General features: G+C 46.5%; 1 protein-coding gene across 2 annotated transcripts in view; it reads left to right on the top strand.

The window, feature by feature from the left end:
- Positions 1-27,717, top strand: part of C4H12orf75 (chromosome 4 C12orf75 homolog) — a 71,263-nt gene that overhangs the window by 23,457 nt on the left and 20,089 nt on the right. The window contains exons 2-3 of one of the 2 annotated variants that reach the window (XM_069764468.1): positions 26,518-26,542; positions 26,810-26,907. In XM_069764468.1, the coding sequence (XP_069620569.1) occupies positions 26,813-26,907 (95 nt within the window). In that variant the 5' untranslated portion in view covers positions 26,518-26,542; positions 26,810-26,812. The remainder of the gene's footprint in view (positions 1-26,517; positions 26,543-26,809; positions 26,908-27,717) is intronic. The other variant, XM_069764469.1, reaches the window with a different exon arrangement.

The following is a 27,717-nucleotide window of genomic DNA, read 5'->3' as shown; positions in this document are numbered from 1 at the left end:
CAATTTGTTTTATTTTACCAAGGGTAACAGGAGAAAATGGACCCCAAAAGTTGTTGTACAATTTGTCCTGAGTACGCCGATACCCCATATGTGGGGTAAACCACTGTTTGCTTGCATGGCAGAGTTCGGAAGGGAAGGAGCTCCATTTGACTTTTCAATGCAAAATTGACTGGAATTGAGATGAACGCTTGTTGCGTTTGGAGAGCCCCTAATGTGCCTAATCATTGAAACCCCCCACAAGTGACACCATTTTGGAAAGTAGACCCCCTAAGGAACATATCTAGATATGTGGTGAGCACTTTGCATTATAAACTTCTGTGAAGCACTTGGTTGGTCAGAGCCGTAAAAATAAAAAATAATTTATTTTCACAAAAATGATCTTTCAGCCCCCAATTTTTTATTTTCCAAGGGTAAGAGAAGAAATTGGACCCCAAAAGTTGTTGTGCAATTTGTCCTGAGTACGCTGATACCCCTTATGTGGGGGTAAACCACTGTTTGGGTGCATGGCAGAGCTCGGAAGGGAAGGAGCGCCGTTTGACTTTTCAATGCAAAATTGGCTGGAATTGAGATGGAACGCCATGTTGCGTTTGGAGAGCCCCTGATGTGCCTAAACATTGAAACTCCCTACAAGTGACACCATTTTGGAAAGTAGACCCCCTAGGGAACTTATCTAGATGTGTTGTGAGAGCTTTGAACCCCCAAGTGTTTCACTACAGTTTATAGCGCAGAGCCGTGAAAATAAAAATCCTTTTTTTTTCCACAAAAGTTATTTTTTAGCTCCCAGTTTTGTATTTTCACAAGGGTAACAGGAGAAATTGGACCCCAAAAGTTGTTGTCTAATTTATCCTCAGTACTCTGATACCTTATATGTGGGGGGGAACCACCGTTTGGGCACATGGCAGAGCTCGGAAGGGAAAGAGCGCCATTTGGAATGCAGACTTAGATGGATTGCTCTGCAGGCGTCACATTGCATTTGCGGAGCCACTGATGTACCTAAACAGTAGAAACCCCCCACAAGTGACCCCATATTGGAAACTAGACCCCGCAAGGAACTTATCTAGATGTGTTGTGAGAACTTTGAACCCCCAAGTGTTTCACTACAGTTTGACACAGAGCCGTGAAAATAAAAAATCATTTTTTTCTCATAAAAATGGTTTCTTAGCCCCCCAAATTTTAATTTTCCCAAGGGTAACTGTTGTGAATTCTGTGGTCAAGCTCCCTCCTGTGGTCATGAGTGGTACTTCGGCTGGTTCTGTCTATGAGCTTCCTCTGGTGGATGTGAGTGGGGCTGCGGCTTCTGAGTTCCCTTCCTCTGGTACGAGGTTAAGTCGTTAGGTGCTGCTCTATTTAACTCCACCTAGTTCTTTGTTCCTGGCCTCCAGTCAATGTTCCAGTATTGGTCTTGCTCTCTCCTGGATCGTCTTGTGGCCTGTCTGCCCTGCATAAGCTAAGTTCTGCTTGTGTTACTTTTGTTTGCTATTTTTTCTGTCCAGCTTGCTATATTGGTTTTTCTTGCTTGCTGAAAGCTCTGGGACGCAGAGGGAGCACCTCCGTGCCGTTAGTCGGTACAGAGGGTCTTTTTGCGCCCTCTGCGTGGTTGTTTGTAGGTTTTTGTGCTGACCGCAAAGCTATCTTTACTATCCTCGGTCTATTCAGTAAGTCGGGCCTCACTTTGCTAAAACCTATTTCAACTCTGGAATTGAAATCGGATGTCACGTTTGGAGAGCCCTGATGTACCTAAACAGTGGAAACCCCCAATTGTAACTGAAACCCTAATCCCAACCACACCCCTAAACCTCGTTTTTTTGCGGGACAAGATGACGTTCTCTGTTGTGAATTCTGTGGCTGAGTTCACTTCTGTGGTCACAAGTGGTATTGCAGTCTCTGGGCTTCCTCCCTCAGGTGTTTTGGTGAGCTCGTTGGCTGCCTTGCTATTTAGCTCCACCTGAGTCTGTCTTCCTTGCTCCTTGTCAATGTTCCAGTGTTGGATCTGAGCTACTGCATCTTTCCTTGGGCCTGCTGCTCTGCTAGATAAGTGCTTCTAGTTTGTTTTCTGTTTTTTCTGTCCAGCTTGCTATTAACTTTTGCTGGAAGCTCTGAGAAGCAAAGGGGTGCACCGCCGTGCTGTTAGTTCGGCACGGTGGGTCTTTTTGCCCCTTTGCGTGGTTTTCGTTTTAGGGTTTTTTGTAGACTGCATAGTTCTCTTTGCTATCCTCGCTCTGTCTAGAATATCGGGCCTCACTTTGCTGAATCTATTTCATTCCTACGTTTGTCTTTTCATCTTGCTAACAGTCATTATATGTGGGGGGCTGCCTATTCCTTTGGGGTATTTCTCTGAGGTAAGTCAGGCTTGTATTTCTATCTTCAGGCTAGTCAGCTCCTCAGGCAGTGCCGAGTTGCATAGGTAGTTGATAGGCGCAATCCACTGCTGCTTATAGTTGTGTGAGGATAGATCAGGTACTGCAGTCTACAGAGATTCCACGTCTCAGAGCTCGTCCTATTGTTTTTGGTTATTGCCAGATCTCTGTATGTGCGCTGATTACTGCACGCTGTGTTGCCTGATTGCCTGCCATAACAGTACAAGGAGCCCTCCAATGATTTCCAATAGAGGGAAAAAAGAAATCCTGACATCATTTTTTTTTCTTAGCTCTGTCTTCAGTCTTTTTTTTTTCCCCTAGACATTAGAGTGCTTCAGGACACAGCTGTGGACATGGATATTCAGGCTCTGTGCTCCTCAATGGATAATCTCGTTGTAAATGTACAAAAGATTCAAGATACTATTGATCAGAAATCGATGCTAGAACCAAGAATTCCGATTCCTGATTTGTTTTTTGGTGACAGAACTAAGTTCCTGAGCTTCAGAAATAATTGTAAGCTATTTTTGGCCTTGAAACCTCATTCTTCTGGTAATCCTATTCAACAGGTTTTGATTATTATTTCTTTTTTGCGCGGCGACCCACAGGACTGGGCGTTTTCTCTTGCACCAGGAGATTCTGCATTGAGTAATGTTGATGCATTTTTCCAGGCGCTGGGATTGCTTTACGATGAGCCTAATTCAGTGGATCAAGCTGAGAAAAATCTGCTGGCTTTATGCCAGGGTCAGGATGATGTAGAAGTATATTGTCAGAAATTTAGGAAATGGTCAGTACTCACTCTGTGGAATGAATCTGCACTAGCGGCTTTGTTCAGAAAGGGTCTCTCTGAAGCTCTTAAGGATGTAATGGTGGGATTTCCTATGCCTGCTGGTTTGAATGAGTCTATGTCCTTGGCCATTCAGATCGGTCGTCGCTTGCGCGAGCGTAAATCTGTGCACCATCTGGCGGTATTGTCTGAGAGTAAGCCTGAGCTTATGCAGTGCGACAGGACTATGACTAAAGTAGAACGGCACGAACACAGACGTCTGAACAGACTGTGTTTCTATTGTGGTGATTCTACTCATGCTATTTCTAATTGTCCTAAACGCACTAGGCGGTTCGATAGCTCTGCCGTTATTGGTACTGTACAGTCCAAATTCCTTTTGTCCATTACCTTAATGTGCTCTTTGTCATCTTATTCTGTCATGGCGTTTGTGGATTCAGGCGCTGCCCTGAATCTGATGGATTTGGATTATGCTAAACGTTGTGGATTTTTCTTGGAGCCTTTGCGGTGTCCTATTCCGTTGAGAGGAATTGATGCTACACCTTTGGCCAAGAATAAGCCTCAGTACTGGGCCCAGCTGACCATGTGCATGGCTCCTGCACATCAGGAAGTTATTCGCTTTTTGGTACTGCATAATTTGCATGATGTGGTCGTGTTGGGGTTGCCATGGCTACAAACCCATAATCCAGTATTGGATTGGAACTCTATGTCGGTAACCAGCTGGGGTTGTCAGGGAGTACATGGTGATGTTCCATTTTTGTCTATTTCGTCATCCATTCCTTCTGACATCCCAGAGTTCTTGTCGGACTTTCAGGATGTATTTGAAGAGTCTAAGTCTGATGCCCTACCTCCGCATAGGAATTGTGATTGTGCTATCGATTTGATTCCTGGTAGTAAATTCCCTAAGGGTCGTTTATTTAATTTGTCCGTACCTGAACACACCGCTATGCGCAGTTATGTGAAGGAGTCCCTGGAGAAGGGACATATTCGCCCATCGTCGTCACCATTGGGAGCAGGGTTCTTTTTTGTAGCCAAGAAGGATGGTTCGCTAAGACCGTGTATTGATTACCGCCTTCTTAATAAGATCACTGTTAAGTTTCAGTATCCCTTGCCATTGATTTCTGACTTGTTTGCTCGGATTAAGGGGGCTAGTTGGTTTACTAAGATTGATCTTCGTGGTGCGTATAATCTGGTGAGAATCAGGCAGGGAGATGAATGGAAAACGGCATTTAATACGCCCGAGGGTCATTTTGAGTATCTGGTGATGCCGTTCGGACTTGCCAATGCTCCATCTGTTTTTCAGTCTTTTATGCATGACATTTTCCGTGAGTATCTGGATAAATTCTTGATTGTTTACTTGGATGACATTTTGATCTTCTCAGATGATTGGGAGTCTCATGTGAAGCAAGTCAGAATGGTTTTCCAGGTACTGCGTGCTAATTCCTTGTTCGTGAAGGGATCAAAGTGTCTCTTCGGTGTGCAGAAAGTTTCATTTTTGGGGTTCATCTTTTCCCCTTCTACTATCGAGATGGATCCGGTTAAGGTTCAGGCCATCCAGGATTGGACTCAGCCGACATCTCTAAAAAGTCTGCAGAAATTCCTGGGCTTTGCTAATTTTTATCGTCGCTTCATCTGTAATTTTTCTAGCATTGCCAGACCATTGACCGATTTGACCAAGAAGGGTGCTGATTTGGTTAATTGGTCTTCTGCTGCCGTGGAAGCTTTTCAGGAGTTGAAGCGTCGTTTTTGCTGTGCCCCTGTGTTGTGTCAACCTGATGTTTCTCTTCCGTTCCAGGTCGAGGTTGATGCTTCTGAGATTGGTGCAGGGGCGGTTTTGTCACAGAGAGGTTCTGGTTGCTCAGTGTTCAAACCATGTGCTTTCTTTTCCAGGAAATTTTCTGCTGCTGAGCGTAATTATGATGTGGGCAACCGAGAGTTGCTGGCCATGAAGTGGGCATTCGAGGAGTGGCGTCATTGGCTTGAGGGTGCTAAGCATCGCGTGGTGGTTTTGACTGATCATAAGAACCTTACTTATCTTGAGTCTGCCAAGCGCTTGAATCCTAGACAGGCCCGTTGGTCGTTATTTTTTGCTCGTTTTGATTTTGTGATTTCATACCTTCCGGGCTCTAAAAATGTGAAGGCGGATGCTCTGTCTAGGAGTTTTGTGCCCGACTCTCCGGGGTTATCTGAGCCGGCGAGTATCCTCAAGGAAGGAGTCATTGTGTCTGCCATCTCCCCTGATTTGCGGAGAGTGTTGCAGAAATTTCAGGCTAATAAACCTGATCGTTGTCCGGCCGAGAAACTGTTCGTCCCTGATAGGTGGACTAGTAAAGTTATCTCTGAACTTCATTGTTCGGTGCTGGCCGGTCATCCAGGAATCTTTGGTACCAGGGAGTTGGTTGCTAGATCCTTCTGGTGGCCATCTCTGTCACGGGATGTGCGTGCTTTTGTGCAGTCCTGTGGAATTTGTGCTAGGGCTAAGCCCTGCTGTTCACGTGCCAGTGGGTTGCTTTTGCCCTTGCCGGTCCCGAAGAGGCCTTGGACACATATTTCGATGGATTTCATTTCTGACCTTCCCGTTTCTCAAAAAATGTCGGTCATTTGGGTGGTCTGTGATCGCTTTTCTAAAATGGTCCATCTGGTGCCCTTGGTTAAATTGCCTTCCTCCTCTGATTTGGTGCCTTTGTTCTTCCAGCATGTGGTTCGTTTACATGGCATTCCTGAGAATATTGTTTCTGACAGAGGTTCCCAGTTTGTCTCGAGGTTCTGGCGAGCCTTTTGTGGTAGGATGGGCATTGACCTATCTTTTTCCTCGGCCTTCCATCCTCAGACTAATGGCCAGACCGAACGAACCAATCAGACCTTGGAAACATATCTGAGATGTTTTGTTTCCGCTGACCAGGATGATTGGGTGTCATTTTTGCCGTTGGCTGAGTTCGCCCTTAATAATCGGGCCAGCTCGGCTACCTTGGTCTCTCCATTTTTCTGCAATTCTGGGTTCCATCCTCGTTTCTCTTCAGGACAGGTTGAGTCTTCGGACTGTCCTGGTGTGGATTATGTGGTGGACAGGTTGCAGCAGATCTGGACTCAGGTAGTGGACAATTTGACCTTGTCCCAGGAGAAGGCTCAGCTTTTCGCTAATCGCAGACGCCGTGTGGGACCCCGACTTCGTGTTGGGGATCTGGTTTGGTTATCTTCTCGTCATATTCCTATGAAGGTTTCCTCTCCTAAATTTAAACCTCGTTTTATTGGTCCGTATAGGATTTCTGAGATTCTCAATCCGGTGTCTTTTCGTCTGACCCTCCCAGACTCCTTTTCCATACATAATGTATTCCATAGGTCGTTGTTGAGGAGATACGTGGCACCTATGGTTCCATCTGTGGAGCCTCCTGCCCCTGTTTTGGTGGAGGGGGAATTGGAGTATATTGTGGAGAAGATTTTGGATTCTCGTGTCTCTAGACGGAAACTCCAGTATCTGGTCAAATGGAAGGGTTATGCTCAGGAAGATAATTCCTGGGTTTTTGCCTCTGATGTCCATGCCCCAGATCTTGTTCGTGCCTTTCATGTGGCTCATCCTGGTCGGCCTGGGGGTTCTGGTGAGGGTTCGGTGACCCCTCCTCAAGGGGGGGGTACTGTTGTGAATTCTGTGGCTGAGTTCACTTCTGTGGTCACAAGTGGTATTGCAGTCTCTGGGCTTCCTCCCTCAGGTGTTTTGGTGAGCTCGTTGGCTGCCTTGCTATTTAGCTCCACCTGAGTCTGTCTTCCTTGCTCCTTGTCAATGTTCCAGTGTTGGATCTGAGCTACTGCATCTTTCCTTGGGCCTGCTGCTCTGCTAGATAAGTGCTTCTAGTTTGTTTTCTGTTTTTTCTGTCCAGCTTGCTATTAACTTTTGCTGGAAGCTCTGAGAAGCAAAGGGGTGCACCGCCGTGCTGTTAGTTCGGCACAGTGGGTCTTTTTGCCCCTTTGCGTGGTTTTCGTTTTAGGGTTTTTTGTAGACTGCATAGTTCTCTTTGCTATCCTCGCTCTGTCTAGAATATCGGGCCTCACTTTGCTGAATCTATTTCATTCCTACGTTTGTCTTTTCATCTTGCTAACAGTCATTATATGTGGGGGGCTGCCTATTCCTTTGGGGTATTTCTCTGAGGTAAGTCAGGCTTGTATTTCTATCTTCAGGCTAGTCAGCTCCTCAGGCAGTGCCGAGTTGCATAGGTAGTTGATAGGCGCAATCCACTGCTGCTTATAGTTGTGTGAGGATAGATCAGGTACTGCAGTCTACAGAGATTCCACGTCTCAGAGCTCGTCCTATTGTTTTTGGTTATTGCCAGATCTCTGTATGTGCGCTGATTACTGCACGCTGTGTTGCCTGATTGCCTGCCATAACAGTTCTCCCTAAACTGGGTTGTCTGGGGTTCGCCGTGGTGTGGGGGCATGTTTTTACTGTGGGCAGACTGGTCATTTTATCAATGTCTGCCCAGCTCGCGCCAAGATACCTGTTCCATCTAAAAAGCCCGTCCCCCTGGTTGTGTGGAAGGAAGCGACCAGGGAGTGTATATTTCCTCCATTTTTTCGTCTCAGTGTACCTTACCTGCCGATGTGGTTGTAGGTGGGGTAACTGAGAATATTCTGTGCTTGTGGACAGTGGAGCAGGAGTCATTTTGGTGGATGCTCGTTTTGTCCAGAACCATGGCTGTTGTGAATTCTGTTGTCAGGCTCCCTCCTGTGGTCATGAATGGTACTTCGGCTGGTTCTGTCCATGGACTTTCTCTGGTGCCTGTGGGTGTTTCTGAGTTTCCTTCCACAGGTGACGAGGCTAATTCGTTAGTGGGCTGCTCTATTTAACTCCACTTAGATCTTTGCCCCATGCCAGCTGTCATTGTTGTACTATGGCTCTAGTTCGCTCCTGGATCGTTCTGAGTTCCTGTTACTCCGGCAGAAGCTAAGTTCCTCTGTGCTATTTTGCTTGTTTGCTATTTTTTCTGTCCAGCTTGCTTTTGTCAATATTTCCTTGCTTGCTGGAAGCTCTGGGATGCAGAGGGGCGCCTCCCGCACCGTGAGTCTGTGCGGAAGGTATTTTTCCCTGCACTCTCTGCGTGGTTTTTTGTAGGTTTTTGTGCTGACCGCAAAGTAACCTTTCCTATCCTTGGTCTGTTCAGTAAGTCGGGCCTCACTTTGCTAAATCTATTTCATCTCTGTGTTTGTATTTTCGTCTTTACTCACAGTCATTATATGTGGGGGGCTGCCTTTTCCTTTGGGGAATTTCTCTGAGGCAAGGTAGGCTTTATTTTTCTATCTTCAGGGCTAGCTAGTTTCTTAGGCTGTGCCGAGTTGCATAGGGAGCGTTAGGCGCAATCCACGGCTATTTCTAGTGTGTTTTGATAGGTTTAGGGATTGCGGTCAACAGAGTTTCCACGTCCCAGAGCTCGTCCTTATTATCAGTAACTATCAGTTCCATTATTTGTCCAAACCACCGGATCACAACAGTACAGCTGGCCAAAAGTATTTATGCATCTCAATAGAGGGATAAGTGAAGCTCTGAGACCATTTTTTTTTTCTTTGCAGCGTGTTCTGTCTCACTTTTCCCCTTTACCTCTGGGTGGTTCAGGACACTGGTGTAAACATGGACATTCAAGGTCTGTCCTCTTTGATGGATAATCTCACTACAAGGGTACAAAACATTCAAGATTTTGTGGTTCAGAATCCGATGTCAGAGCCTAGGATTCCAATTCCTGATTTATTTTTTGGTGATAGATCTAAGTTCTTGAATTTCAAAAATAATTGTAAATTGTTTCTAGCTTTGAAACCTCGCTCCTCAGGTGATCCTGTTCAACAGGTAAGGATCATTGTTTCCTTATTACGTGGTGACCCTCAAGACTGGGCATTTTCCCTTGCGCCAGGAGACCCGGCATTGCGTGATGTAGATGCGTTTTTCCTGGCGCTCGGATTGCTTTATGACGAACCTAATTCAGTGGATCAGGCAGAGAAAATCTTGCTGGCTCTATGTCAGGGTCAGGATGAAGCAGAGATATATTGTCAGAAGTTTAGAAAGTGGTCTGTGCTCACTCAGTGGAATGAATGTGCCCTGGCAGCAATCTTCAGAAAGGGTCTCTCTGAAGCCCTTAAAGATGTCATGGTGGGATTTCCCATGCCTGCTGGTCTGAATGAGTCTATGTCTTTGGCTATTCAGATCGATCGGCGCTTGCGTGAGCGTAAAGCTGTGCACCATTTGGCGGCACTATCTGAGCATGGGCCTGAGCCTATGCAGTGTGATAGGACTTTGACTAGAGCTGAACGGCAAGAACACAGACGTCGGAATGGGCTGTGTTTTTACTGTGGTGATTCCACTCATGCTATTTTCGATTGTCCTAAGCGCACTAAGCGGTTCGCTAGGTCTGCCACCATTAGTATGGTACAGTCTAAATTTCTTTTGTCCGTTACTCTAATTTGCTCTTTGTCGTCCTATTGTGTTATGGCATTTGTGGATTCAGGCGCTGCCCTGAATTTGATGGACTTGGAGTATGCTAGGCGCTGTGGTTTTTTCTTGGAGCCCTTGCAGTATCCTATTCCATTGAGAGGAATTGATGCTACGCCTTTGGCCAAGAATAAGCCTCAGTACTGGACCCAATTGACCATGTGCATGGCTCCTGCACATCAGGAGGATATCTGTTTTTTGGTGTTACATAATCTGCATGATGTGGTCGATTTAGGGTTACCATGGCTACAGGTCCATAATCCAGTATTGGACTGGAAATCTATGTCTGTGTCCAGCTGGGGTTGCCAGGGGGTACATGGTGATGTTCCATTTTTGTCAATTTCGTCTTCTACTCCTTCTGAAGTTCCGGAGTTTTTGTCGGATTATCAGGATGTATTTGATGAGCCCAAAGCCAGTGCCCTACCTCCTCATAGGGATTGCGATTGTGCAATTAATTTGATTCCTGGTAGTAAGTTTCCTAAGGGCCGATTGTTCAATTTATCTGTGCCAGAACACGCCGCTATGCGGAGTTATATAAAGGAATCCTTGGAGAAAGGCCATATTCGCCCATCGTCATCACCGTTGGGAGCAGGGTTCTTTTTTGTGGCCAAGAAGGATGGTTCTTTGAGACCTTGTATTGATTACCGCCTTCTCAATAAAATTACAGTCAAATTTCAGTATCTTTTGCCGTTGCTGTCCGACTTGTTTGCTCGTATTAAAGGGGCTAGTTGGTTTACCAAGATAGACCTTCGAGGGGCGTATAATCTTGTGCGTATTAAACGGGGCGATGAATGGAAAACAGCATTTAATACGCCCGAGGGCCATTTTGAGTACCTGGTGATGCCATTCGGGCTTTCCAATGCTCCATCAGTATTTCAGTCTTTTATGCATGACATCTTCCGAGAGTACCTGGATAAATTCCTGATTGTGTATTTGGATGATATTTTGGTCTTTTCGGATGATTGGGAGTCTCATGTGAAGCAGGTCAGAATGGTGTTCCAGGTCCTTCTTGCTAATTCCTTGTTTGTGAAGGGGTCAAAGTGTCTCTTTGGAGTTCAGAAGGTTTCATTTTTGGGGTTCATTTTTTCCCCTTCTACTGTCGAGATGGACCCTGTTAAAGTCCAGGCCATTCATGATTGGACTCAGCCGACATCTGCGAAGAGCCTGCAAAAGTTCCTGGGCTTTGCTAATTTTTATCGTCTCTTCATCGCTAATTTTTCTAGTGTTGCTAAACCGTTGACTGATTTGACCAAGAAGGGTGCTGATGTGGTCAATTGGTCTTCTGCGGCCGTGGATGCTTTTCAGGAATTGAAGCGTCGTTTTTCTTCTGCCCCTGTGTTGTGCCAGCCAGATGTTTCGCTCCTGTTTCAGGTTGAGGTTGATGCCTCTGAGATTGGGGCAGGGGCTGTTTTGTCGCAAAAAAGTTCTGATGGCTCGGAAATGAAGCCATGTGCTTTCTTTTCTAGAAAGTTTTTGCCTGCTGAGCGCAATTATAATGTTGGTAATCGAGAGTTGTTGGCCATGAAGTAGGCATTCGAGGAGTGGCGTCATTGGCTTGAAGGAGCCAAGCATCGCGTGGTGGTCTTGACAGATCACAAGAATTTGACTTATCTTGAGTCTGCCAAATGGTTGAATCCGAGACAGGCTCGATGGGCGTTGTTTTTCTCCCGTTTTGATTTTGTGGTTTCGTACCTTCCGGGCTCTAAGAATGTGAAGGCTGATGACCTGTCAAGGAGTTTTGTGCCTGACTCTCCGGGTGTTTCTGAGCCGGCAGGTATTCTCAAAGAGGAGATAATTTTGTGTGCCATCTCCCCTGATTTGCGGCGGGTGCTGCAAAAATTTCAGGCTGATAGACCTGACCGTTGCCCAGCAGAGAAACTGTTTGTCCCTGATAAATGGACTAGTAGAGTTATCTCTGAGCTTCATTGTTCGGTGTTGGCTTGGCATCCTGAAATCTTTGGTACCAGAGATTTGGTGGCTAGATCCTTTTGGTGGCCGTCTTTGTCACGGGATGTGCGTTCTTTTGTGCAGTCCTGTGGGACTTGTGCTCGGGCTAAGCCCTGCTGTTCTCGTGCTAGTGGGTTGCTTTTGCCCTTGCCGGTCCCGAAGAGGCCCTGGACGCATATTTCTATGGATTTTATTTCGGATCTCCCCGTCTCTCAAAAGATGTCGGTCATTTGGGTGGTTTGTGATCGCTTTTCTAAGATGGTCCATTTGGTACCCTTGTCTAAGTTGCCTACCTCCTCTGCTTTGGTGCCATTGTTTTTCCAGCATGTGGTTCGTTTACATGGCATCCCGGAGAACATCGTTTCGGACAGAGGTTCCCAGTTTGTTTCGAGGTTTTGGCGATCCTTTTGTGCTAGGATGGGCATTGATTTGTCTTTTTCCTCGGCTTTCCATCCTCAGACAAATGGCCAAACCGAACGAACTAATCAGACATTGGAAACATATCTGAGATGCTTTGTTTCTGCTGATCAGGATGATTGGGTGTCCTTTTTGCCGTTGGATGAGTTTGCCCTTAATAATCGGGCCAGCTCGGCTACTTTGGTTTCGCTGTTTTTCTGCAATTCTGGTTTCCATCCTCGTTTCTCTTCGGGGCAGGTGGAGTCTTCGGACTGTCCTGGTGTAGATACTGTGGTGGATAGGTTGCAGCAGATTTGGACTCATGTGGTGGACAATTTGACATTGTCCCAGGAGAGGGCTCAACGTTTCGCTAACCGCCGGCGCTGTGTGGGTCCCCGACTTCGTGTTGGGGATTTAATTTGGTTGTCGTCTCGTTATGTTCCTATGAAGGTTTCCTCTCCTAAGTTTAAGCCTCGTTTCATTGGTCCGTATAAAATATCTGAGGTTATCAATCCTGTGTCATTTCGTTTGGCCCTTCCAGATTCTTTTGCCATCCATAATGTGTTCCATAGGTCGTTATTGCGGAGATACGTGGCGCCTGTGGTTCCATCCGATGACCCTCCTGCTCCGGTGTTGGTTGAGGGGGAGTTGGAGTATGTGGTGGAGAATATTTTGGATTCTCGTATTTCGAGACGGAAACTCCAGTACTTGGGCAAGTGGAAGGGTTATGGTCAGGAGGATAATTCCTGGGTTTTTGCCTCTGATGTTCATGCAGCCGATCTGGTTCGTGCCTTTCATTTGGCTCATCCTGGTCGGCTTGGGGGCTCTCGTGAGGGTTCGGTGACCCCTCCTCAAGGGGGGGGGGGGGTACTGTTGTGAATTCTGTTGTCAGGCTCCCTCCTGTGGTCATGAATGGTACTTCGGCTGGTTCTGTCCATGGACTTTCTCTGGTGCCTGTGGGTGTTTCTGAGTTTCCTTCCACAGGTGACGAGGCTAATTCGTTAGTGGGCTGCTCTATTTAACTCCACTTAGATCTTTGCCCCATGCCAGCTGTCATTGTTGTACTATGGCTCTAGTTCGCTCCTGGATCGTTCTGAGTTCCTGTTACTCCGGCAGAAGCTAAGTTCCTCTGTGCTATTTTGCTTGTTTGCTATTTTTTCTGTCCAGCTTGCTTTTGTCAATATTTCCTTGCTTGCTGGAAGCTCTGGGATGCAGAGGGGCGCCTCCCGCACCGTGAGTCTGTGCGGAAGGTATTTTTCCCTGCACTCTTTGCGTGGTTTTTTGTATGTTTTTGTGCTGACCGCAAAGTAACCTTTCCTATCCTTGGTCTGTTCAGTAAGTCGGGCCTCACTTTGCTAAATCTATTTCATCTCTGTGTTTGTATTTTCGTCTTTACTCACAGTCATTATATGTGGGGGGCTGCCTTTTCCTTTGGGGAATTTCTCTGAGGCAAGGTAGGCTTTATTTTTCTATCTTCAGGGCTAGCTAGTTTCTTAGGCTGTGCCGAGTTGCATAGGGAGCGTTAGGCGCAATCCACGGCTATTTCTAGTGTGTTTTGATAGGTTTAGGGATTGCGGTCAACAGAGTTTCCACGTCCCAGAGCTCGTCCTTATTATCAGTAACTATCAGTTCCATTATTTGTCCAAACCACCGGATCACAACAGTACAGCTGGCCAAAAGTATTTATGCATCTCAATAGAGGGATAAGTGAAGCTCTGAGACCATTTTTTTTTTCTTTGCAGCGTGTTCTGTCTCACTTTTCCCCTTTACCTCTGGGTGGTTCAGGACACTGGTGTAAACATGGACATTCAAGGTCTGTCCTCTTTGATGGATAATCTCACTACAAGGGTACAAAATATTCAAGATTTTGTGGTTCAGAATCCGATGTCAGAGCCTAGGATTCCAATTCCTGATTTATTTTTTGGTGATAGATCTAAGTTCTTGAATTTCAAAAATAATTGTAAATTGTTTCTAGCTTTGAAACCTCGCTCCTCAGGTGATCCTGTTCAACAGGTAAGGATCATTGTTTCCTTATTACGTGGTGACCCTCAAGACTGGGCATTTTCCCTTGCGCCAGGAGACCCGGCATTGCGTGATGTAGATGCGTTTTTCCTGGCGCTCGGATTGCTTTATGACGAACCTAATTCAGTGGATCAGGCAGAGAAAATCTTGCTGGCTCTATGTCAGGGTCAGGATGAAGCAGAGATATATTGTCAGAAGTTTAGAAAGTGGTCTGTGCTCACTCAGTGGAATGAATGTGCCCTGGCAGCAATCTTCAGAAAGGGTCTCTCTGAAGCCCTTAAAGATGTCATGGTGGGATTTCCCATGCCTGCTGGTCTGAATGAGTCTATGTCTTTGGCTATTCAGATCGATCGGCGCTTGCGTGAGCGTAAAGCTGTGCACCATTTGGCGGCACTATCTGAGCATGGGCCTGAGCCTATGCAGTGTGATAGGACTTTGACTAGAGCTGAACGGCAAGAACACAGACGTCGGAATGGGCTGTGTTTTTACTGTGGTGATTCCACTCATGCTATTTTCGATTGTCCTAAGCGCACTAAGCGGTTCGCTAGGTCTGCCACCATTAGTATGGTACAGTCTAAATTTCTTTTGTCCGTTACTCTAATTTGCTCTTTGTCGTCCTATTGTGTTATGGCATTTGTGGATTCAGGCGCTGCCCTGAATTTGATGGACTTGGAGTATGCTAGGCGCTGTGGTTTTTTCTTGGAGCCCTTGCAGTATCCTATTCCATTGAGAGGAATTGATGCTACGCCTTTGGCCAAGAATAAGCCTCAGTACTGGACCCAATTGACCATGTGCATGGCTCCTGCACATCAGGAGGATATCTGTTTTTTGGTGTTACATAATCTGCATGATGTGGTCGATTTAGGGTTACCATGGCTACAGGTCCATAATCCAGTATTGGACTGGAAATCTATGTCTGTGTCCAGCTGGGGTTGCCAGGGGGTACATGGTGATGTTCCATTTTTGTCAATTTCGTCTTCTACTCCTTCTGAAGTTCCGGAGTTTTTGTCGGATTATCAGGATGTATTTGATGAGCCCAAAGCCAGTGCCCTACCTCCTCATAGGGATTGCGATTGTGCAATTAATTTGATTCCTGGTAGTAAGTTTCCTAAGGGCCGATTGTTCAATTTATCTGTGCCAGAACACGCCGCTATGCGGAGTTATATAAAGGAATCCTTGGAGAAAGGCCATATTCGCCCATCGTCATCACCGTTGGGAGCAGGGTTCTTTTTTGTGGCCAAGAAGGATGGTTCTTTGAGACCTTGTATTGATTACCGCCTTCTCAATAAAATTACAGTCAAATTTCAGTATCTTTTGCCGTTGCTGTCCGACTTGTTTGCTCGTATTAAAGGGGCTAGTTGGTTTACCAAGATAGACCTTCGAGGGGCGTATAATCTTGTGCGTATTAAACGGGGCGATGAATGGAAAACAGCATTTAATACGCCCGAGGGCCATTTTGAGTACCTGGTGATGCCATTCGGGCTTTCCAATGCTCCATCAGTATTTCAGTCTTTTATGCATGACATCTTCCGAGAGTACCTGGATAAATTCCTGATTGTGTATTTGGATGATATTTTGGTCTTTTCGGATGATTGGGAGTCTCATGTGAAGCAGGTCAGAATGGTGTTCCAGGTCCTTCTTGCTAATTCCTTGTTTGTGAAGGGGTCAAAGTGTCTCTTTGGAGTTCAGAAGGTTTCATTTTTGGGGTTCATTTTTTCCCCTTCTACTGTCGAGATGGACCCTGTTAAAGTCCAGGCCATTCATGATTGGACTCAGCCGACATCTGCGAAGAGCCTGCAAAAGTTCCTGGGCTTTGCTAATTTTTATCGTCTCTTCATCGCTAATTTTTCTAGTGTTGCTAAACCGTTGACTGATTTGACCAAGAAGGGTGCTGATGTGGTCAATTGGTCTTCTGCGGCCGTGGATGCTTTTCAGGAATTGAAGCGTCGTTTTTCTTCTGCCCCTGTGTTGTGCCAGCCAGATGTTTCGCTCCTGTTTCAGGTTGAGGTTGATGCCTCTGAGATTGGGGCAGGGGCTGTTTTGTCGCAAAAAAGTTCTGATGGCTCGGAAATGAAGCCATGTGCTTTCTTTTCTAGAAAGTTTTTGCCTGCTGAGCGCAATTATAATGTTGGTAATCGAGAGTTGTTGGCCATGAAGTAGGCATTCGAGGAGTGGCGTCATTGGCTTGAAGGAGCCAAGCATCGCGTGGTGGTCTTGACAGATCACAAGAATTTGACTTATCTTGAGTCTGCCAAATGGTTGAATCCGAGACAGGCTCGATGGGCGTTGTTTTTCTCCCGTTTTGATTTTGTGGTTTCGTACCTTCCGGGCTCTAAGAATGTGAAGGCTGATGACCTGTCAAGGAGTTTTGTGCCTGACTCTCCGGGTGTTTCTGAGCCGGCAGGTATTCTCAAAGAGGAGATAATTTTGTGTGCCATCTCCCCTGATTTGCGGCGGGTGCTGCAAAAATTTCAGGCTGATAGACCTGACCGTTGCCCAGCAGAGAAACTGTTTGTCCCTGATAAATGGACTAGTAGAGTTATCTCTGAGCTTCATTGTTCGGTGTTGGCTTGGCATCCTGGAATCTTTGGTACCAGAGATTTGGTGGCTAGATCCTTTTGGTGGCCGTCTTTGTCACGGGATGTGCGTTCTTTTGTGCAGTCCTGTGGGACTTGTGCTCGGGCTAAGCCCTGCTGTTCTCGTGCTAGTGGGTTGCTTTTGCCCTTGCCGGTCCCGAAGAGGCCCTGGACGCATATTTCTATGGATTTTATTTCGGATCTCCCCGTCTCTCAAAAGATGTCGGTCATTTGGGTGGTTTGTGATCGCTTTTCTAAGATGGTCCATTTGGTACCCTTGTCTAAGTTGCCTACCTCCTCTGCTTTGGTGCCATTGTTTTTCCAGCATGTGGTTCGTTTACATGGCATCCCGGAGAACATCGTTTCGGACAGAGGTTCCCAGTTTGTTTCGAGGTTTTGGCGATCCTTTTGTGCTAGGATGGGCATTGATTTGTCTTTTTCCTCGGCTTTCCATCCTCAGACAAATGGCCAAACCGAACGAACTAATCAGACATTGGAAACATATCTGAGATGCTTTGTTTCTGCTGATCAGGATGATTGGGTGTCCTTTTTGCCGTTGGATGAGTTTGCCCTTAATAATCGGGCCAGCTCGGCTACTTTGGTTTCGCTGTTTTTCTGCAATTCTGGTTTCCATCCTCGTTTCTCTTCGGGGCAGGTGGAGTCTTCGGACTGTCCTGGTGTAGATACTGTGGTGGATAGGTTGCAGCAGATTTGGACTCATGTGGTGGACAATTTGACATTGTCCCAGGAGAGGGCTCAACGTTTCGCTAACCGCCGGCGCTGTGTGGGTCCCCGACTTCGTGTTGGGGATTTAATTTGGTTGTCGTCTCGTTATGTTCCTATGAAGGTTTCCTCTCCTAAGTTTAAGCCTCGTTTCATTGGTCCGTATAAAATATCTGAGGTTATCAATCCTGTGTCATTTCGTTTGGCCCTTCCAGATTCTTTTGCCATCCATAATGTGTTCCATAGGTCGTTATTGCGGAGATACGTGGCGCCTGTGGTTCCATCCGATGACCCTCCTGCTCCGGTGTTGGTTGAGGGGGAGTTGGAGTATGTGGTGGAGAATATTTTGGATTCTCGTATTTCGAGACGGAAACTCCAGTACTTGGGCAAGTGGAAGGGTTATGGTCAGGAGGATAATTCCTGGGTTTTTGCCTCTGATGTTCATGCAGCCGATCTGGTTCGTGCCTTTCATTTGGCTCATCCTGGTCGGCTTGGGGGCTCTCGTGAGGGTTCGGTGACCCCTCCTCAAGGGGGGGGGGGGGGGGTACTGTTGTGAATTCTGTTGTCAGGCTCCCTCCTGTGGTCATGAATGGTACTTCGGCTGGTTCTGTCCATGGACTTTCTCTGGTGCCTGTGGGTGTTTCTGAGTTTCCTTCCACAGGTGACGAGGCTAATTCGTTAGTGGGCTGCTCTATTTAACTCCACTTAGATCTTTGCCCCATGCCAGCTGTCAATGTTGTACTATGGCTCTAGTTCACTCCTGGATCGTTCTGAGTTCCTGTTACTCCAGCAGAAGCTAAGTTCCTCTGTGCTATTTTGCTTGTTTGCTATTTTTTCTGTCCAGCTTGCTTTTGTCAATATTTCCTTGCTTGCTGGAAGCTCTGGGACGCAGAGGGGCGCCTCCCGCACCGTGAGTCGGTGCAGAAGGTATTTTTCCCTGCACGCTCTGCGTGGTTTTTTGTAGGTTTTTGTGCTGACCGCAAAGTAACCTTTCCTATCCTCGGTCTGTTCAGTAAGTCGGGCCTCACTTTGCTAAATCTATTTAATCTCTGTGTTTGTATTTTCGTCTTTACTCACAGTCATTATATGTGGGGGGCTGCCTTTTCCTTTGGGGAATTTCTCTGAGGCAAGGTAGGCTTTATTTTTCTATCTTCAGGGCTAGCTAGTTTCTTAGGCTGTGCCGAGTTGCATAGGGAGCGTTAGGCGCAATCCACGGCTATTTCTAGTGTGTTTTGATAGGTTTAGGGATTGCGATCAGCAGAGTTTCCACGTCCCAGAGCTCGTCCTTATTATCAGTAACTATCAGGTCCATTATTTGCCCAAACCACCGGATCACAACACATGGCCTGATGAGTAGGTCGCTAGCTATACCCCTAAGCATTCAGGCCATTGACTCCGCCCCCACCCAGCCAGTGGAGCATAACCCAAGTCATAGACAATATACATCTGCGTATAGGGGCTTGTCATGAAGATTCCCTGTCTTGCTACGTCTTGGAGGGCATACCAACTCCCATGGTCTTAGGTCTCCCTTGGTTAAAAAAACGCAACCCGGTCATAGACTGGTGGTCCAGAGAAGTAGTCAGCTGGCGTCAGTCGTGTGAGGACTGCTGCCCAGGAGCTATGATCTCAGCCGTCCTTCTACAACCTGTCCCTTCTTCTCCAGTGGGGGCAGTAGAGGTGCTCGAAGGGAGGAGTGGGGGCAAGACTCTACCCTCACTACTTTCTAACCCGGTATGTCAGAGACCTCTTACGAGGAAGGGTCAGAGGAGGGTGGTGGTTCCCTCGGTGCATAGTGGGGGTGTGAGTCTGGTGATACAGGGGGACGCCACTGTTGTCGGTTCTGAAAAGAGTTCACCATCTTGTGGCAGACGCATGCGTGAAAATAAACGTCCAGGTCCGGACCTGTGTGTGAATGATTACGTATGGGTGTCCACCAAAAATATCAGGTGGAACTGGAATCTGGAGTTCCAGGGTAATCGGGCCATATCGGGTGTCAGCCATTGTCAGTCCAAAGACTTACCAGTTGGAGTTACCCTCAATAATGCCCATACACAACTCATTCCACAGGTCGGCACTTTGGAGATTTGTGCCACCTATGTTGTCATCTCCATCGTGCTGTGTTCACCGTAAATCTGAGGGTCAGGTGACTGAGGAGGTGAACTCTGGTGAATCGAGACGTTCTCACTGTAGGTTGTTTACTGGTGAGGTCCAGTGTTAAGGGTCCAGAGTCCCCTCATTGAATGGGGGGTACTGTCACGATCTATGTTTGGATCTGTGGCAGATCTGGTTTCCTTCAGATTAAAACGTTTTTTCCTTTCTGGTCATTGGGGGTTAATGCAGATTTCTCCCCCCGGTGGCCGCTGGTGATATTGCATTGCATTGCTGCCGGGTCAGCTGATGTTTGTTACCACTCCCACCTTCCTTTAAAATGTCACCTGGTGCATCAGCTGACTGTTGGTTATACAGGTCCTTTGGATACCAACCTTTCTGGAATTGCTGCTTGCTAAGTGCTTTGGTTCTGCAGCTGAATCCTCATTCCTGGTGCCTTACTCTGCTGCGCGGTGCATTGCAGCAGAGAAAGGTAAGTGTGCTGTTATTGTTTCTTTGTCCCTTTGTTGTGTAACTCTCCTTGTGTTGTATTAGTGCAGCGATGGGACCAGTGCTCTCACCTGCCAGTTCCCTACATAGGGATTAGAGCAGGGCAAGTGAGGGACAAGGTATCCTGGTCAGCGAGGGGTTGAAAGAACCCGTATAGGGACGGTAGTAAGATCAGGGCACAGCCTCAGGTGAGTGCAGGAGGTGCCCATTCCCCGTTCCTTACCATCAGGGCCCACCGTTGTTAAAGTGTCCCCGGTGTACCCTTGTGTGTTCCGTCGTTTTGTGACACCTGGACAGTCACTTCGTGACAATAGCATTCTGAACCTGCCGGGCGCCTGCACTTAGAGCCCCGTTGCCAGTAGGAAATTAACTTTATTCCTCCCAGCAGCCTCGCTCTTTCAGTCATGAGGGCGGAGCCAGCACGGGTTCAGTCACCGCTGTGTGTATAGAGCAGCGGCTGTAACTTCGCCCCCGACCCTGACTGACAGTGGCTCAGCATTAGGGCTGGCTGTCAGCCAGTGCCAGGGTTGCATGACTGAAATCTGAACACTGCTGGAAGGAATAAAGTTAGTTTCCTCTCTGCAACTGGGCCTGACTGCTGGTACCAGGCAGGTTCAGAACACTATTAACCTACAGGTTAACCCCATATCTGAAGGTTAATACCATTTTTTTCATGTTACATGCTCCCTTTAACCAACCCTACTCTAGCCCTCCAATTCCTCCTTACTCCTACCATCACACTTAGGGAGCTTGCTTAACCCCTTTCTGCCATTGGACATACAATTCCGTCCATGTGGGGTGGGCCCTAATTCCCAAGGACAGAATAGTACGTCCAGAGCGATCAGCGACGCTCACGGGGGGAGCGCGGCCGGGTGTCAGCTGACTATCGCAGCTGACATCCAGCACTATGTGCCAGGGGCGGTCACGGACTGCCCCCGGCACACTAACCCCCGGCACACTGCGATCAAACATGATCGCAGTGTTCTGGTGGTATAGGGAAGCATCGCGCAGGGAGGGGGCTCCCTGCGGGCTTCCCTGAGACCCCCGGAGCAATGCGATGTGATCGCGTTGCTCCGAGGGTCTCCTACCTCCTTCCTCCCTGCAGCAGGCCTGGATCCAAAATGGCCACGGCATCCGTGTTCTGCCGGGAGGTGGCTTCACAGTGCCTGCTCAGAGCAGGCGCTGGGAAGCCTCACTGCTGTGCACGTCAGATCGCTGATCTGACACAGTGCACAGCAAAGTGTCAGATCAGCGATCTTACACTATAAAAAACCCGCTATAAAAGTAAACCTCCCTTCATCACCCCCTTAGTTAGGGAAAAATAAAAAAATTAAAAAATGTATTTATTTCCATTTTCCCATTAGGGCTAGGTCTAGGGTTAGGGTTGGGGCTAGGGTTAAGGCTACAGTTAAGGTTGGGGCTAAAGTTAGGGTTAGGGTTTGGATTACATTTACGGTTGGGAATAGGGTTAGGATTAGGGTTAGGGGTGTGTCAGGGTTAGGGGTGTGGTTAGGGTTACCATTGGGAATAGGGTTAGGGGTGTGTTTGGATTAGGGTTTGTTATAATTGGGGATTTCCACTGTTTAGGCACATCAAGGGCTCTCCAAACGCGACATTTCAGCCAATTCTGTGTTGAAAAAGTAAAACAGTGCTCCTTCCATTCCGAGCTCTCCCACGCACCCAAACGGGTTTACCCCCACATATGGGGTATCAGCGTACTCAGGAGAAATTGGACAACAACTTTTGGGGTCCAATTTCTCCTGTTACCCTTGGGAAAATACAAAACTGGGGGCTAAAAAATAATTTTTGTGGAAAAATAAAGAATTTTTATTTTCACGGCTCTGCGTTATAAACTGTAGTTAAACACTTGGGGGTTCAAAGCTCTCACAACACATCTAGATGAGTTCCTTAGGGGGTCTGCTTTCCAAAATGGTGTCACTTGTGGGGGGTTTCAATGTCTAGGCACGTCAGTGGCTCTCTAAACGCAACATGGCGTCCCATCTCAATTCCAGTAAATTTTGCATTGAAAAGTCAAACGCCGCTCCTTCCCTTCCGAGCTCTGCTACGCGCCCAAACAGCAGTTTACCCCCACATATGGGGTATCAGCGTACTCAAGACAAATTGTACAACAACTTTTGAGGTCCAATTTCTTCTTACCCTTGGGGAAATAAAAAATTAGGGGCGAAAAGATCATTTTTGTGAAAATATGATTTTTTATTTTTACGGCTCTGCATTATAAACTTCTGTGAAGCACTTGGTGGGTCAAAGTGCTCACCACACGGGATCCGTTGAAGCGTTCCAGAGTTATAACCTCATAAAGGGACAGTAGTCAGAATTGTAAAAATTGGTACGGTCATTAACGTGCAAACCACCCTTGGGGGTAAAGGGGTTAAAGGGGATGTCTGGTCAAAACTGATAAATCTGCAGTCACTGTAGACTTATGAATCCCACCAGCGCATGCACTGTGTGCTGCAGGCATTCACCGGTTTCAAATCCAGGAATGGAGGGTATGTATGAGTTATATATACCCCCGGCCAGTGGCCACGGCCTTGCTCCATACACTTGTATTGAGCCAAAGCCACGCCCCGACCAGTGACGCAGAGGGCCAGTGAGCTTGTCCGACTAGAGCAGACCTGGGCAAGATGCGGCCCGCGGGCCGCATCCGGCCCGCCTGATGATTTTAAACGGCCCGCCAGCTAGCTGTCACTTCTGGCACCGCTCGGCCAGCCGCTTCTGAAGACCACTGGCGGCTGGAGTGAAGGCGACACGCTGTCGGAACTGCGCTTGCAGAGCTGACGGTGATGAGGAGCCATGTTCCCCTGTGCTGTGTGAGCAGAGCTGCGGGTGATGAGAAGCCATGTTCCCTTGTGCAGGAGGATGCAGCAGCAGCGCCGCCAGGTTCCTGTTTCCTTCTCAATCTTCTGCCCTCCCCCCGCATCCCAGAAGTCAACATGTCGAGTCTGCACACAAGAGCAAGTAAGAGCTGCAGAAGAGGGCAGTCCTGGGCCGGTCATGGGGGCTGCAGGTGGGAGAGGAGGGGTGCATGCAAGGCTCGGGGCAGCCTGCCAGCAGGGGTGACTGGGGGGCAGTTGCTGTCTCTGTGTGGGGGGATAGGAGGGCTCCATGCCTGTGCACCTGTATAGAAAGCTCCTGCTTTGTATCATGCATTGTGTGTTCTATATAACAGATACAAACTCTGTACATCTAGTGCTGCGTGTGATCTCGGGGGGTGCGGAGACCCCATTTCAGTGTTTGGGTGGTCCCCCAGGACACTATGAGGCTGTTACAGATACCTCAGCACTTGGGGCTCCTGTCAGCCCCATAGCCATTGCACATACAGTATGTGTTCCACCACTTGGGCGCAGGATCTTGTGAGCAGACGATCCCTCCTGTGATCAGACAGACAGCTCTTTTCCTGTAGAGGGGTCATAATTGCTCTTCACGGGCCAACCCCTTTAAAAGGGAACTTCCTGGATGTTTTTTCTTTTAAATACGGAAGCAGTGGTGTAAATGTGTCAGTGCTTGTCCCCCCATAAAAAATGAGACTTTTTTTGTAATGATCCAATGTGCTAATCTTGAGAAATCTTGCATAGAAACCATATGCAAATCATGCAAAAAGTGCACTGTGGAATGTCAATGCACTTAAAAGACAATACTGCTGCAGTGACACGCCCCCAGTGCACGTCCAGCCTGATTTGCATGTGACGTCTATACTAGATTTCTCAATATTGGTCCGTTGGATTGCTATACAAAAGGTGTATTGTTATTGGGGACAAAAAGCTCCTCCACAGCAATATTCCTACTGCCAGCTGTAAAGACGCGCTGACGGGCCCCTTTAAGCATTTTACCTTGTCATCCAGTCACTGGGGGTAGGTTTCCCTTTTTTAAGCAGTGATCAGACCCCAACTGGAAAATCCATAGTGCTTTTATGTTACAGTGGGTGGATTTGCTGTTTTAGTACAGTCTTAAAGGGGTTGTCCAAGATTAGGAAAACATGGCTGCATTACTCCAAAAACAGAGCCATCCCTGTCTGTTTGTTTATGAAAAGATAGCATATGTATACTACAGTATGGGTGAAAATGAGTTAATTATATTAGTCCGGCCCTCTAAAACCATCCCAATTTCTCATGCGGCCCCATGGCAAAATTAATTGCCCACCCCTGGACTAGAGGGTGCGGCCTTGCTCCATACGAGTGTATGGAGAGCTAGTCCACGCCCACTGGCTGGGGGTATGTATAACTCGTACTTATCCTCCATTCCCTGGTTTAAAACCAGCAAAACCCCTCAGTGCATAGTGCGGTTTTGACCAGACAACACCTTTTAAAGAAGTGGTCTAGAATTACAATATAGGTTTGCGTTTTTTTTCGCCCTGAAACTGCCAGCCCATGGACAAGAGATGTGGTGTTCCTGGAAAAATAAAGCAGACTTTTTTTTTTTTTTGCACTTGTGGGCAATCTCTTTGAAAACCATTGTAATCATGTGCAAAAAGCCCTTTATATACCGTAGTTACAACATACCTGCTCATTTAGTCATAGGGGTGTGCTTCATCGGGTTTGATCACGGTTGTCGCCGCCCACACAATTTGAATGATGATCCCCGGGTTGTGCTGACATCACTCAAATCCGATTTGAAAATTCCCGTGCTTGCGCAGTGTTGGTAGGGTAGTGTCGATCGCATACGTGTTGGTGATGCACATTGCATTACTAGCAAGGCACTGGTGACAGTTTACATTCTACAAATGACAAGACAGGTTCCCCTAAAGCTGTATTAAATGGAGCGCTAAAGCCAATAAAACTTATACTGTATAATTACTTTGAATAGATTTTTGGACCTGAAATAATTTTCAATGTTTAAGTTACAATTTAGCGGGAAACTGTTATGAGTTTAGACCCCTCTATCTTAGGGCATGTGATAGCGGGGTCTCCTGGAGATCCCAGAAATGCACAGTGAATGAATGGCACCACATGGCTGCTTTGTCTGTCATAAGTGGGTATAAAATACAAAGGTTTTATCTATTTGTACTTTGCTTCGTGCCATGTAAGAATAGGAATTGGATCTCCTGTATGAATTCTGCAGTGGAGCTGCCCATTGCTATAGAAGATAAACGACCATTGTGTCTGGCACATTCTCTTCTCCAGTATGCTGACCTTCACATAATGATCAATACTCTGGGACTAATTAATCTCTTGTGATTTTGTTAAGTCACTTTTCTTTAGGTATTCACTGACCTTTTCATGCCAAATTCATCACATGCAGTTCATGAATTTTTCTAGAATAAAATACACTCTTTATTTTAGTTTTTAACCTGTTTTGCAACTTTTTAGCGCAAAAGGGCACAGGTTCTGTTAAAATGTGGCAAAATTTGCATCAAAATGTCTGGCATACATAAAATCACTCGGAGGATGGTCCGTAGTACATTTGCATCTATACACAGTAGTATACAGCACTGCCCACACAGTAGTATATAGCACAGCCCACCAAATCTTCTGATGCAGATCCAGATAAAGTTCACAAATAATTCCAGGAATATCCCACAGCCAGAATCGCGAAGCGCAGGAATCCACAGTGTCTATTAGTTATCATGAAATTCTTAATACAAGATTGTCCTTAAATAGGCTGTGATTCCTATCTAGCTATCCCTAGCTAACTACACAGTCGGTGAGCAGTCACACTTCTCTGTTTCCTCACAAGAATAGCTTTCTTGAAATCACACAGTCCCAAAACAGGAATGCCTCAAGATCTGGATTCCCCACTCTCCATCACCGCGCTGCTTCTTCTCAAACGCCCAGAAACTCTCTCTGAGGTAACTGTCCTGTTTCCAGAATCTACTTGTCTTTTACTCATGGGTGACCTCTGGTGGCTGAACAAAATTACTGCAACAACATTGTAATTATCCTATTACTCAAGGGTGACCTCCGGTGGCTGAACACAGTTACTGTAGCCACACTGTTTATGATAGAAAAAAAAAACATCACCATTTTACAGTGCTGAGGTGCGTGGTTCGTAAAAATCATCTTTCCATTGATGGTTCGCTCTTAAAAGGGATTTGTCTTTAAGTTTTTTTCCCTATAATGTGAAAGGAATACAATGTATAGAGGCCCTGATTCCAGTGATGGCACTTACTTGGCTGCTTGCTGTAGTTTGGGTAAGATCACTTGAGAACTAGTAAACCTGCTGCCATCTAATCAAGAATATTCATGAGCTCTGTATAACCCCGCCCCATCACTGATTGGAAGCTTTCTGCTTAGGCACAATGTACACTGTCAGTCAGTGGTGTGGGCGGAATTATACAGAGCTCAGCATTTGGAGAGCTGCAGCAAAAAACAAAATCCTGGCGATGGGTTCCCTTTAATTGCTAGAATTATTCAGGAGCAAGGATTTTCAGACCTCTGCCAAGGAGGAAGCAATAGGAATGTTCTTTAGAAATTTTGTGCTTTCTTTAATCTAAGGGGAAAGGTTTCTCCTTGTGGAGAGTGACATGCCAGGTTTGGCATGCCAGTATGAGGAGACTTAAATGCCTTTCATGCTCCTCTAGGAAGTTATATACCCAAAGAGGAAGAGGACTTGAACTTTAGTGCCACCTATTAACTGTATTACTATTGGTATAATTTACTGAATTAATTTGAACACCTTCTTTTTACTTTCTAGGTAACAAAGGTCCCAGTAAAGACATGTGAGTATGATGTATGCATATACACTATGTAAGCTTCTTATGACTTACTGTATTGGTTCCTAGATGGATCCATTCTCCATATACACCATATACCTTCCTCTAGAAAAGGTTGTTTTTACACGTCCCTTTCCACTTGGTTATAGAAGCAGGGTGAGTGACAGCAGTGCCACCCCACAGCTTCTGCCGTCACCCTAAAACTAATAGTCATCATGAGGCGACGCTGCTGTCACCCTACTTCTGTTACAGCCCCCGGATGTTTCGTTTCAGTGAATGAGGTGGCAGGGACAGAAGAAGTGTAGCAGCATGGAGAAGTGTCCGCTGCTTCTATCATCACCTCTACTGAAATGGGACATCAGCATTAGATGGTGAGTAAAGAAGCTGTGGTGAGTAACAGCAGTGCCACCCCTTGATGACAATTCGATATAGGGCACTAAAGGAAGCAGTGGGAGTGACAGCAGCCTCCTGATGATGATCCGTTTGAGAATACCCAGAGCATGCTGTGAGAAGCAAACTAATAATTATTGGGAAAAAAAAACATAAGTCGGTGTAGAGAGGGAATGGTAGGGAATTTTTAATTGAGGTACATTAGAAAAGGGGTTAGATTATTGGATTAAATAGTTAAACATGTATGAAATTGACTGTTAGATTCAGACAACCCTTTTAGACACACTCCTGTTGGGGAAAGTCGAGGACCTGACAACTGTATATCAGTATTTCATAAGGCATATCTAGAGCTGCTCACCCCATTTCCTTGTGAAGACATTAATTCACTAACTGAGGGTACATCTTTTGTTCAAAGTCAATTACACCAAGTCTGAATGACTCAACGTTTCTCTAACGCCAGTACAACACATTACCCAAAACTCCCCTTTTCAGTGGCAATCGCTTAAGGGGTACAAATGCAAATTCCTGTTGATCTCATGGTTTGCAGCTCTCATGGTTTGGGAGTATAAATTCTCTAAAAATAGGGATCTTACCCTTTTTTATAGTTAGTAGGAAAAAAAACGTGCACTACTGCAAAAAAAAAAAAAGAAGTAGGACATGGTCATCAAAGCAGAAAATACTTCAGCACTCAACTTGTAAAAAATAATGCAATCATTTTATGAAATCGGCTCAAGTGAAAAGACACAGTTTAATTGTATCTCCACCATATAGTCTTGGTACTATAACTCGGG

This window comes from Ranitomeya imitator, chromosome 4 (genome assembly GCF_032444005.1).
Source record: "Ranitomeya imitator isolate aRanImi1 chromosome 4, aRanImi1.pri, whole genome shotgun sequence".
In the NCBI taxonomy this organism is placed as follows: domain Eukaryota; kingdom Metazoa; phylum Chordata; class Amphibia; order Anura; family Dendrobatidae; genus Ranitomeya; species Ranitomeya imitator.
The sequence above is the reverse complement of the archived record's forward strand: the minus strand, read 5'-3'. Positions and strand labels throughout refer to the sequence as shown.